The sequence below is a fragment of the Struthio camelus genome, chromosome 14, assembly GCF_040807025.1.
Source record: "Struthio camelus isolate bStrCam1 chromosome 14, bStrCam1.hap1, whole genome shotgun sequence".
NCBI lineage: Eukaryota > Metazoa > Chordata > Aves > Struthioniformes > Struthionidae > Struthio > Struthio camelus.
In genome coordinates this window covers 3,287,724-3,301,351 of record NC_090955.1, presented here as the reverse complement: position 1 = coordinate 3,301,351, position 13,628 = coordinate 3,287,724, and the positions used below count along the sequence as shown (strand labels likewise).

At 43.4% G+C, this 13,628-nt stretch overlaps 1 protein-coding gene across 4 annotated transcripts in view; it reads left to right on the top strand.

Annotated features, from left to right (window-relative positions):
• The window catches only part of LOC104153249 (contactin-4), a 382,470-nt gene that overhangs the window by 330,613 nt on the left and 38,229 nt on the right, over positions 1-13,628 (top strand). For all 4 annotated transcript variants that reach the window (XM_068907166.1, XM_068907164.1, XM_009689042.2 and 1 more), the window contains one exon: positions 9,008-9,135. In XM_068907166.1, the coding sequence (XP_068763267.1) occupies positions 9,008-9,135 (128 nt within the window). The remainder of the gene's footprint in view (positions 1-9,007; positions 9,136-13,628) is intronic.

Genomic DNA, 13,628 nt, shown 5'->3' with positions numbered 1-13,628 from the left:
TTGTGAGCGGTGCCCCTGATATCAGGGAGGACGGTATGGTGAGCAGTGAAACCGCACTCAGCAGGGTTGTGTGTTCAGACCTGTGAGTATTTCTGAATCTCTCTGTATTTTCCTGAAATAGCCTAATGGCCAATACTGCTTTTATGAGATCATTTTAATAATCCCAGTCTCTGCTTCGTTGCATGGGAAGCATTATTAAAAGGGTAATAAACTGCTACAAAGACATGAGATAGAAATAATTTGATAAATAATGCAATTGCCCAGAATCATTTACATTTGCAGTAGAGTTGTGGCATAAAGCAAAGTTGTTGTTAGGCTAAAAATTGCTCTAGATATTCCTGCCTATGAATTATGGGTAAAGATGGAGCAAATGTGCTGCTGAGAATTCAGCCTGATCCATTTGGTCTGTCTGGCACTTTTGCCTTCTCCCTCTGCTTCCAGTCCCCCTGCCCAGGGCAAGGCTCCAGTGGGTGGACAGTAGGCCATTCATCATGTAGGTTGAAATACTCTGTTTTTCCCAGGTACATTTAACCTAAATCTTCTCTCAGAAGACAAATTATCTCTTAGCAGAACTCTGGCACCACAGTATCTTTTCAACAGCCATGTCAGCCACTGCCACAAAGGCTGTACATGACGGGATCAATGGTAGTTTTATCTGAAATTGCACTCTGTGTGTGTTTCTTCCAACTGACATTCATTTAAATGCTTACTCTAAGACATCTTTTCTCCCTGTAGTAGAAAAAGGATCAGACATCCTCAGCATTGTTTCCTGAGGAACAAAAATTAAAAATATTCACTTGGCTAAGCATGAAATATTTCTGATGTTTATGCTTAATTAGCAGTGAAGGCACGTAGAGTTGTGCTTGTATTTCATAAATTAAAATACTAAAATTATCAAATAAGAGGCAGCATACCTTCTTTCATTGCAGCGTACTAATAAGACCATTTGAAAGAAAAAAGTCCCTTTATAATTATGGGTACTTTGCTCCAAAGAAGCATTCAGCTCTAATGCGCAGTCCGATAGCTCTGCTCCCCGCCTGCGTGCTACATCCCTAAGGAAGGTAACTGTTAATGTCACACACACAGCCTGCCATATGCCCTGCCTCTGCACTCCATTGATATTCCACGTGTTTCCATCTGCTGAACAGGAGAGAAGAGGGCACGTTGACAGCAACGTATTGAGGGATAGCTGCAACGTCCTTTGTCTGGTGCAGATCTTCTGTTGGTGTGGCGTGTGCTCTGTGAGTCTGTAAATAATTCAAACGGAGAAGGTTAGCACGTGGGCATGCTCCCCATCTGTGCAAAGGCTTCCCTTTTCCCTCGTGACTGCACGGTGTGGGTGCAGTTTTTCTGTTTCTGGCTCTGTAGTGCTGTTACGTTTGGTTCCTGGACCCTTGTAGTTTTAGTTTTAATGAAGCAAGCTTCTTGGCACTGGGTGGTACAGTTTATAAGTCTAGGATTTTTAAGGAGACTCTGTTGGAGTGAAGGGGTCAAAACTGACCAACAGATCATAAGTGTGTTTTGGTAGATGTAAGGGATGCAGTCAGACACCCAAGGTCAGATTTCCTTGGAGCTGTGCTGGAGGTGCTCACTGATACTCAAGTTTTATGATGTGCTCTGGAAGTTTTGTAGTTTTCCGTTATTGTGTGTATTCCAAATAAGGGCTTGATCTTGTTTGCACTAAGTCAGTAATTAAACTCATACTGATCTCCATGGGACTTACTCTATCTCGAAATACATATGTTACTCACTGAAGAACGTTACCTGCTCTCGGGAACACTACCCAGCAATGTGAAACGCTACGGCAAGCTGCGTGAATTGGAGCGGTCGAGCTTGATTCAGAGCTGGAAGTAACAGAGCCTACTAATGGGTGACAGACCAGCATGGCAGAGGTACTAAGATTTTAAAAAATGTGGGATAGCGAATCACACCAGAAGGATTAAATAGTGATATTTTTCCTAATATTTGCCACTCCAGGAGAGGCCTATGTGCTGCCTGAGCTCTCCCATCGGCCAGCAGGTCTGTGCCCGCTCCAGCTCCCTTTTTCCGTGGCTGGGGGCCTTCTCCCAAAGGCCTTCTCACCGCCTGCCCAAAGGTTTGGTAGCACTGCAGGACTGGGTGAGGCTGAAAGGCTTATTTCAGGTCAGTGTTGTGAACTACCATTCATTGCATCCTGTACAATGCGGTGTATAAGTCCTGGGCAGTTGTTACTGCATTAGTCCATGAAGAGGGCCATGCTGATGTGGCCGTGGTTCTGGCGTGGGCCTGTTATAACTAGCTTGGGTGTCTTTGGATGATGCCACTCTGTACAACAACTCTGTACGACATGCGCTTAGGTATTTTTCTTCCATAAAGAAGTCTTGGTGCATCTTTCTCCGTCATGTGTTTTCCAAAGTTCACACCAACCAACCAAATGCCTGAAGACGCTTGTGTTCCTGCAAAGCTGGGAAAGGGCACTCGCAATCATTGGTTATATAGCGCCAAAGAGAAGCTGTCATGAAAACTCTGTACATAACAGTTTTGGAAAAGACTTCTTTAGGGTGTCTAATACGAAGTGTTCAGCTTGCAACTTTTTTCATTTGCTGCTGCAGTAGCAAAAAGTGGCCAGGGAAGGCCAGGGAGGAATGTTTTCAGCATTTTTAAAGGTCCTTTGTCCCCAGAAGATTTTTCATCAAAAAATGACGAGGTCAGCTCTTCCTTGGGTACAACCCAAAGCTTCATTTTAAGAAGCAAGCAATGTTTTTACCTCCTAATTTCAGATATGTTTCTACTCTCTGTGGATACAAAGTCTCCCGTTGACAAACCAGAACCAACCGATTCTTTCTTACAAATGATGCAGTATGTTTAAAATAGATGACCTCTCTTTATATAAGGATGCTAAAATGTCTCACATCATCTTTTTTTTCCAAATTGACCTCTCTTTATATCAGGATGCTAAAATGTCTCACATCATCTTTTTTTTCCAAATTGGTACTTTTATTTTCTTTGATTTTTTTTTGTGGTACTAGCAGTGACTAAATGCCAGCTTACCAGTACATTAGTTGCACTAGCCTGTACAGGAGCAGAGTTACATTTTTATTTCTCACCACTGTTGTGATCAGTGGTGTCAGGGAGCCCAGCACATCTAGTATCAAGTTAATAGCTCATTTTGAGTTTGTTGTGGTTTAAAATGGGTGTCTATTTGACGTTTTATTCTCAAGCAATACATACGTTTATGGGAAATGTGGTTTTACTTTTATGTCTTCCTAGGCATCTCACTAGAAAGTACTTCAGAAGACGAAGAAAGCGCTTCTTTTAATTTGAACTTTGTATCTTGAAAGAACTTTTTCAACCAAACTGCTTAAGGTGGTTGATCAAGGGACGTTTGCTTTCAACCCAATTAGCAGTTTGAGATCCTTCAATGGGCTAAAATGAGCTTTTCCTCTTGTTTAATGCAGATATGTCTACAAAGAAAATTTGTGAAGTAGCATAATCAGTGAGAGTCATTCCTACTTTGTCAACTAACTGTAACAAGTTTCAAAGTGTTAAAATAATTACTCGTTACCTACTAGCACATTGGATTCAAATTAAAGGACAAAACATTCAGCGGAGAAAAGCACCTTCAGCAGAAAGAGCCGCATAACCATAAGGCTTCTAATCAGTGAGCCACAGAAAAGATTTTAATGGTCTGATTTATTTTTTAAAAATCAGTTAACTTCAGAATTATTTGTCAGTTTTAATGCTGATCTCCTACAGGAATGTGCAGGGAATTACTTACTGAGGTGCCAGTTCAGAATCACACGTGCTTGGAGAACCTCCAGGGAGTGGGCTGAGGGAACTGCACGCACATCCCTATTGAACTCTTTGCCATCTGTTACCAGAGCTAAAAGATACCTTTGTGCTCTAATTTTAAAGCTAGCCACCCATGACTTCCAGTTTAGAAAGGGAAGAAAATAAAGACAGCGCTAACTCCCTGAGATGTGCCCAAAGCACACAGGTGGATTTGCTGACCTCATCCGAAGAACGTCCCTAGATTGATCCATTCCACATTTACCACAAACTAATTCTGCCCTGGAAATGAGACAACGAAGAAGGAAGCCAATAGCATTGGAAAGACAGAGACAGACGGGCTATTAAAATTTGAAATTAAAATTGGTTTGATCAGAGACATAATTAAAATACATCATCCATGGAAAAGATCATGCAATAAATAGTTGTCAACCATATAGAAACATACAGAAATAAGATAACAGAAATAAAATCTCAGCTGTACTGACGTAAGAGCTAAAATACATTTATTTTGTACTAACATTCAGTAGAACTTATTTAATACCTTAAATCCACAGATATCATAGTCTTTCCTATATTAAAAATTAAGAAGGTAAATGGCTCACTGAAGGTAACGGAAGAGCAGTGGCAGATAAGACATTGAATCAAGGTCTTCCGACACACAGCTCTGTTGCTTGTCCACTGGCTAAGTCTATCTTGGTTGTGTGAACCACTTCTATATTACAGGGAAAGGAGTTTCAAGAAACTCATCCTTGAATGTCACGCCTTTCCCAAACATAAGCAAGCATCTTCTATATATATGCAGAGAGAGACTTTCTCTATATAGATACAGTAAGAAAATAAACCCATTTGTTGTTGTTTAAGAAAAATGTGATTTTATAAAAACTTTCCTTCGTCCATTTCTTTAGACTCTAAAAACCAAAGAATAAATTAATTAGATCATCACTTTTCCTGGACTTCTTGGAATGGCAAAAATGCTCAGGGAGTGAGTGCACTGCTTGGCGTGAGTGTAGGGCTGGGGACAGGTGGTCCTTCTTGAGCTGGAGCATATTGCTGAGCTTGTTTCTGTCGTTTGTATTGATTTGAATTTTAATGTGCCGAGGGCACCTTCAGCTTTCAGAAAGAACTGAAATTAATAACAACAATAAGTGACTCCTTGGAAACTCCTGGTGCTGCCACTGTCTAGGCTTCTGCGCGAGAGAGGCCGGTATGGCAAGTCCTATGTACCCGTGTAATGTAATACAAACATTGATCTGTGCCAGCACAGTGGTGAAAACGAGACAAGTAGCAATATGCAGTTCTCTTCCAATTATTGAGCTGGAGCAACTACTGCAGAGGCAAATATATGGCACTGAACTTCTGCAAAAAATAAATTACAATAGTGAATGTTACTGACTGCAACAATTTGGAGACCTATAAGCCAGTTGAGAAACTTCTATTAATATCACTACTATTGACGCGTGAAATATAACCTCTGTCCCTGTTCTCTCCTCGCTGGCCTGCATGTTGTTGCACCGCTTCAGATCAGGGAAAGGCTAGCCAGAGGGGAGATTTGATGGCTCCTGTCAGAGCATCTTGTACCATCTTCCTCCTTCTCACTTGGTGCTATCACTGGAAGCAAACTCAAACTCTTAGTTGCTTCTTAGAGTAGCGTTGACCCATGCTGTAACTTGCATGCAGGTATTGTTTGCTAAATTTCTTTCATCCTGGTTTCTCAATGCACTTGCACAGAGCTTGATTGATGTTAAGAATGCAGGAAGACTTCTTCGATTTCTTTCAAATTAGTTAAAATAGGATGTAATTGAGCAGGAGAAGGCAGGAATTAATAAAAGATTTTCAAGGCAGGTCTGAAATTGGCTGAAGGGCAGAAAACAGATTGTGCTACAAGCCAGGATACCAAGCAGACAACGAAATGTTTTGCTAAAAAAGACGATGCTAGGCTGGAGGGAAGTTTTTTCTGGAGTTTCTATAGAATATTTTTGGGTGACTTCAAAGATAGCTGATTACAGAATACCTTAACACAGGGTGGTTAAAAGCTGCTAGTGTGATGAGAGCCAAGTTTCCAGGACAGAAAAGGAAGTTTTAATATCCTGCTACAAAGCGCTGTTGATACCTCATCTATTATCCTGTCCACTTACTGCCATCTATATTGAAAGTGAAGGAACTGCAAGCAGCAGAGATGCACACAAGGCTAAAGGATGGACAAGGAAACGGAGAACCTACTGTACAAGGACAGATTAAAGGAGCAGGAGATACTTGGTGAGCAAAATGAGGTCTAGAGGGACTGTTTCTTTCTTATGAAGGAACATGCATATGCAGCAGGGAAAGATATGAGCTATTTAAGCTAGAGGGCGTAACTCACACAAGAAGAACGGGTTTGGAGCCCCGTAGTTCAGATTGAAAGTTGGAAGGCTACAAAAACCAGGACTAGAGAGGCTTCAGAACAGCTCCAATAACATTTAAAAATGAGTAAGTTTTAAAATAGAGCTCAGCAGCTATCTAAGGGGGATTGTATGTTGTGGTTGCGTTCAACAAGAGGGAGTGAACTCAGTGACCTTCTAGTCCTGTGCTTACGTTACCATTAAAAAGGTCAGATCTGAAGTTATTTCGGTGAGAGGGAAGCAATGAAGGCTGCGTGGGAGTTGCGAGGTGGTGCATGAATGGACTGTCACTGGCAGGGTGGAAATTTGCTTTTACCAGACTCTGTGATGCGAGTATCTAACAGCACTCAGTATGTCGTTGGAGACAGGCAGTGCCTAGTGCCATTTCATGGGTTTTCCACCATTCAGTCCTTTATTCCAAACTCTCTGCAAGAAAACTAGGTTTTCTTAGCACTGCACAGCTTGGCAAAGAGCAATAACACTTTTATTCCTTCAAGATCCCAAGCAAGTTGCTGGTAAGTACAGTCAGATGTCTCTATGTGATTTAGTCACAAATTACTAGCCGTTTCAATGATGCTAAAATTAAGAAATCCTTGAGAACGGAGAGAACAGCATTTCCTGTTTTCATCCTCTTTGGTACATTTGCTGTGGTACGGTGATAGCCAATAAATGCTGATGGACCTTGACTAATCCCTCCTCTCTGGTTGTCACCAGCGCTGCAATGTAGTCACCAAGTCTGTCTCTTACTGCAGTTACGAGCTAAGTAGCACTGAAACGAGTAGCATCAGCTTGCTATTGAAAGGTGCCAGATCCCTCAGCTCGTAACAACTGTGCAGTCTCTGCGTTCGGGCGATACCGGGAAAAAGGAGCAAGTCTGATTTGTATTGCAGTAGTCAGTCAACACTGTGTCCTATGACGCATGTTGTCGTCTCTTATGCTGTTTACAGGAATTGTCTTCTAGCAGATTATATTAGAGAAGAGATAGGATTGAATTGGTTTGATATGAGCTGCAAAACACTTCTCTGTTCACAAAAAGCTACTGGACAAAGATTATTTCTTGCTCACTTGAAATCACAGTCATTTAACAGTGTAATAACCAGCTGTAATGACCATGGTGACTGGGTGCCACTTGTGATTCTGGAATTTCCCTTGAGCATATATAAAGGTATTGCAATGAATAATGGCTAAAATTTTCACTGTGACTTAAGTTCTTTTGTTGCTACTCTATGTCTTCTGCCTTGTCTCCAGAGTATAGTACCCAGTTGTGAGCAGCTCTGCAAATAATTACTTTTGCACTGAATCAAAAATGTCAGGAGGCAGGGAAAAGAATCCCTTCAGCCCAAAAAGAAATTAAATATGACAATTTCTCTTGCCAAAAAATTGAGGTAAGGGAAAAAATAATTTAAACAAAATGTTTTGTTTCACCTGGAACAAAATCCTTTTGTTTCTGTTGCAGTCATTTTTAACCGTGACAAAGTAATGTAAAAGAAGGACTTGATACAGGACACTGTTTGGAACATAACACCAGGAAAAGGGGGCTGAGTTTGAACAAGGACAGGAGGCCATGCCCGTGGGAAAGGCAGCAGGATCCTCCCATGCAGAACCACTGCCGCGTGCGAGGTGACCTTCTTGAAGGGCTCCAGGAGAGCAAAACCCCCAGGGACCCTCAGACGTGGCATTTGCTCTGTCTTAGGGGAATCCTTGTACCCAAAGAAAGTAGTTGTCCGCTTGTGACTCTCAGCACGGTGTCTCTGTAGTACCTTGCAGGAGTGTTAACTGAGCAAAACGGCCAGTGAGGAACACGGGAGAACTCACAAAGAAGAGCAGATCCCAGGTAGCCACAAAGCAAATCATTTGATGAGAAAGTGAATAAGCTGTAGGAGATGCAAAGTGACAGTAACTGCGTGGCATCTGAGAAGACATCGGATCCAGCAGAGCTGTCATGCCATATGCTATTCTGAATCAGACGTAAACTGGATAGCGGATGCGCCCGATACTTCATTTTCTCAGGTTCAAGGAACTCATGTTTTGGTGCTTCTAGTCAAATACTTGGCCTAAGATTGAAGGGCTTTACTTAGCAGAGATCAAAATTTCTAGTTTTCCTTCACGTAGAGCAGAGAGAAAGAAAACGCAATGGAAGTTAACCATAAGACAAATAAATCCTTAAATAGAGGCCTTGTACAATGCTAACGTAATAGGTCTGAGAGGAGGGGCGAGGACTCACCCTGGGAGTTAGCGTGGAGTCCTCAGCTGCCTCCCACCACCCCGCAGAGGTGCGACGCCCTGCGGGGCGCCTGCGCGAGCCGAGGGCATGGGAATGCCATCGGGTTTCTTTAACTGGCAAGCGCAACTGCAGATAAGTGCCCTGGGGTGAGTTATGCTGCACACGGAGAGGTGGAGAGCGGGAGGGAGAACTTGGCACTGTGCTACCCCTGCTGAAAGGCCATCAGCCCGTCTTGAAAGAAGCAGCAGTGAAACACCTGCTTATTGCATCTGCTCCGTAGCAGCTTCTACATCGTTAAGCAGCGAGTGTCTAGATTTTTAGATATATCCTGTGTACCACATGTTGCAAGGGTTGTCATGGTGAGCACTGAATATCAAAGTACAGAGTCACATAAAACCTACACAAGCTGCTAGTGTGTAAATTAAAGTTGCCCTCAAGTAAAGACACAGAAGATTCATGTAAATGATGCATTCACTATTTATGAATTGTGTCCAAAGAGATTTCTGTCAACTAAACTCCCTCTAACTGGCAACGGACTGTCTATTGTTCAAACTGTAAATAATTAATGCAGACTCAAAAGAATTTTATGCCAACTTAAAAAATATATAACTTCTGTGCCTGACTGTCTTCCTAGGGTAACTGTGTTGGATGATGGCAGCCTCCGAATTGTCAATGTGACTAAATCAGACGCTGGAAGTTACACCTGTATAGCAACAAACCACTTTGGGACAGCCAGCAGCACTGGCAGTTTGCTTGTGAAAGGTAATTACAATTTTTATTACATATAACTGAGACTCCATCTTAATTTCTAAGCAAGTCAGCAAAAGCCCCATGCGTGCCACTGCTTTTTCCTTTGATCCTGATGCGACTGGACCCCATGGGAATTGAAGTGTCTTTTGCAGTCAGGCTCTCTTGTATATCAGGAATGTGCTGAGCCTCATGTGTCAAAGATAACGTCCAGAGCGCAAGTGTGCTTGCGCTCACACTAAACAATGCTGCTTGCAGTGAGTTAATACATGTACTTTCACATGTAAATGAAATTATGCTGAAAACAGTATGGGAATTGTAATACCAAGTCCAGTCCCTGGTCTGTATCGCTGAATCATTTCTTTCTAGCAGTGCCAATACTAATGCTTGGGAAATGCTTGCCACTGCAGTAGCCAGCCGTGTATTAAGACTGCAGTTCTGCAAAGGACACGCTTAAACCTAGGGTGTATCTATGGAGAAATATGTTGAGATTAGATGATATCCTTTATAAATGTTTACCTTAAGTAGTTCAACTTCATTTGTCCTTGTTGTTCCTAAATTTCTATAATCCTTTTAAAAGTCCTACTAAACTCTTTAATACATTTCATCTTGCTGCAAAATAATATGAAGGTTTCACCTTTGCGATGCAATTATCATACTTTTCCAAAATATACACAAAATCCGATTTAATTTTGTTAATTCTCATGCAGAGTTGAGTTTCTGCATTGCAGGAATTCCAAGTGCATATTTGTGTATATTCAGAATTTCTCTGTCAAAATTTGTTTTCAAAAGTAAAAGCTATAGTGTTTGACAAAGACATTTAAAGTAATAATTTGTTAAACACACTGAGTGACACTGACGAATGCTTTAAATTAATTTTTGCCCTGCATATGAGTAGTCCTTTGTCTGATAAATTCTTATAGGCAATATAGAGTATATAGATTATTACACTTATAATCACTCTCTAGCTCCTTCTTATTTGGGGAGAAACCTATATTGGATAACAAATCAGGAAAGATTGATTGCAAAGCAATAAATCAATCACAAAGCTCTAATGCTGTCAGTTTTAATTCTCCCATATATTGTCATTGATGGATAGTGTTTGGTTAGAGGCTCTCCCTATCAATTATTTCTATGGCATATAGGGAATGCTTTAAAACGTTTCAATAGAAGTTTAAATCTGAGGGTTTTATAGTCAGAGCACGTTTCAGCAAGTAATGTCAGAATTGAGCAACTGCTGAAAAAGCTGGTGAGACCCATTATTTTTATAATATACAGGTGACAGTGGTAAAGCAGCAGTTTTTTTTCTCAGAGCAAAAGTTATTATAATATTGGGGATATGCGTATGCAGGACTGTGCATCAAGACAACAAAGAATATTGTTACAGCTATGTCCCTTTTTGTTTTTCCCCAGCTTACATCAAGTATGCTGGGGCAGATCCTTAGCTGGTTTAAGCTTGCATAAGTAAAGCAATGAAGGATCACAAGTTTAGGCCAGCTGGAGGTATGGCTCTGAGATAGGATTCGTCACTTCAAACACTAGAGAAGGAGGTTAGGAAGAGCGTTCTCAAATCTGCCGTTGCCAAGGTATAGCCCCGGGCTGTAAGGGCTGTGTTGCACCTTGCTGTCTGGGGGAGTTTTTTCTAGAGCCGGGCACGAGTCCCAGCAGCGCCAGGGCAACGCATAGAAACCCAACACCCAGGTAGGGCATGGCAATACGGGTATTTATTTTAAAATGAATGCTGTATGGGCGCACGTGAACATCAAGTACTACTCAGTTTCCTCTTTATTGTGAGCAGCTTGTACAGCATTTTCCCATGCCCACATGGGTCCCCACAAACCAAAAGGCAGGCAGCTGAAGCTCAGCTTTGTATCTCTATGCAAGCTGACGCGTTTCTTAATCCGTGTTGTCCTGAGACAGAACCCACCGCGAATAACCGTGAAAGCAGCGCTCGTGGAGTGGGCATGAGCCCGTAAGAAAAGACCTTGCCTAGTGTTAAAGGTGGTGATGAGCTGGTGTCTGCCCCAGGGCAAAACGGCGGAGGGTGGGTTGGTGAATTCAGCCCACGCGTCGTCCCTCTGGTGAACGCGGCAGGATTTTGCGAGGGCAGAACCCGCTCACGAGGGAGGCGATCCCGGCTTGCGGTCGCTCCGTTGGGCACAACGCAGCCATCGTGTTTTGCAGAGCGCTGCAGGGCGCACAGGCTGTTGGGGTCAGGCGTGCGGCACCTCCGCGGTTCAGGGACTGCCGGCACCGCCGTGAAAAAGCCAGTCGCTAAAAATACGTTTTATTGCCGTGTTTCATTTCAGTTTCTGAAGAGTCACGCTTTTGTAATTCATAGCTTATTCTTTCTTATTAGTAGTACCCTAGGGATAGCCACTAACTTAGAATATAATAATCAGTAGCTATTGTACCTGCTTTTTGTGGTCACGTGGGTTACAAATCACTCTTCTTTGCGGTAAGGTTGTAGAGGATTAGCAAGTATTTTTTTCTCCCTCAGCGCTCAGTTTTAACTCGATTCCATTAGCATTAATGGGAGTGACACATGTGCATGAAGCAGAGAATAAACTCTTAAGCCCAAGATGTGGATGTTAACAGCAAACTGAGAAATGCAATTTCAAAGTCTATCCCATACAAAGTATAAAAGACCAGAAACTATTCTGAACTCCAAATGAACTGTGTCAAATACTGTATTTTATACTGAAATGCTTGAGCTTCTCTGCCCTAAGTGAGACACAGAAGACTTTTGATGGAAATATGACTGAACACCTTATTTTAACTCGACTTTGTGATGTACAAAAAGACTAATTTGTCAGCTGATGAGTTTCCTGACCTTAAGGTATGCTTATATTCTTTTTTATCTCATCTCATGTCATTGAGTAACAAACTGTGAAGGTCAGAAGATATTTTTCCTAACCTTTCTGTTGTTCTTCCATTAACATTGCAGTTTCTTTCTCTCTCTTTTTTTTTTTCAATTTTTTTTTTTCTCCCTCAGGGAGAGATGCCGACGGTGTCAAAGACAGCGTAGGCAATGGGGGGAGGAGGAGGCGAATAGCTGTTACACCAGAACCAGGGAGCTTAAAATAAATCTCTGGCAAAGAACCAGAGAAAGATGAATAAATATTCATATTATGCATGAGTAGACAGCTTACAAATATGAAATTCTGATGGGTGCCCATAGGGCTGTTTATTAACATGCTGTTGTCAGAAATGTTGAACCTCGGTGGTTTTCCAAACCAGTAAGATTATGTTTGGGGGTTTGTTCTCCGGGTTGGTTCTAAACGAGAACTTTTCTGGCCTTTGAGACCTAAAACCTTGCAAACTTGCATGTGTGGCTTGACCTTTAAATTAAAAAGCAGGATTGAATTTATAAGGGTAGTGAAGTATTCAGCAGGCAGTGCTCAGAGCTAGCAAGGACATGGCATGTATTTACAGGAAGTATATAAATATTAATTTGCCATCTTTTTTCCCCCCCATTTCTACTGTACTTGAGGCTAAGCGTTGCAGTTCTCGCGCCACAGAGAGAGGCCGTAGACTTTGTCAGCAGCAGAGGTTTTACGGGACAAGGAGCGTAGCCAGGCGCGTGCCGTACCAGGTGAGCTCGAGCTCGCTGGTGTCTCACGCGCTCGTACGGGTTGGCTCTGACGCGGAGCGCTAAGGGCGCAGGAGAACCTCGGCGGGCGGCGAGCGCGGGAGAGGACGGCGCGAGCGGCTGCCCCGGGGCTCCTCGCGGGCGCACCCTGCCTTTGCGCTAGTCGCTCGGCTGCGGTTTCCCTGCGGAGCGGTTTTATTACAAATAGCTTCAGCGACTGAGGCCAGAATGCAGTTTTTGTGGCAGCGAGAGTTGGGGGACGAAACAGAGAGCGCCAGCGCGCGGCGGGAACGCGGGCGCCAGCGGCGTATTGCCACCGGTTCCTGCACACGTTCTCGTCACGAAACTTGTTTTCCAGCAGTTGCACTAAATATCTCGATGAATCTGTGGCGAAAAGTTAGCGAAAACCCTTTGGTCGCCTCAGCAAGACTTAGTCTGGCGACCGGAGGCGAAAGGCCCGTGGGTATTCTGCGCCCGGTAGCGCTGGTGCGTGGTTGTTTCGCTGATGTTTGCTTGTCTTTCCTGCGTAGCCGAAGCTGGAAATGTATAAATCTGTGTGTTCGGCTCGACTCCGCAGCCCGCGGCAGGACGCGATCGGCCCGGGCGGTTTTCTGCCGGGCGTTGCTGCCGTGTCCCGTTGCAGCCGTCCGTCGGCTGCAGGGCCGAGCGAGGCTCGCTAGCGCTCGGTGCTCGGCCTTGTGCAGTGTGGAGTCAAACCCTGCCCAATCACGGCCGTGATTTTCGTCCCCGCGCGGGACGCGGAGATGCTCTAAGATTTCCAGGCATCCCAGTCGGCTAGAAATGGCTTCTCCTAGCTTTTATTATCTGCTTGCCCGTGATGGGAGACCGGGCTGCTCCCGTCCTTTCCGGTCCTCTTACCTCCGCGGTACAACAGACGGAAACAGCAGCTCAGCGT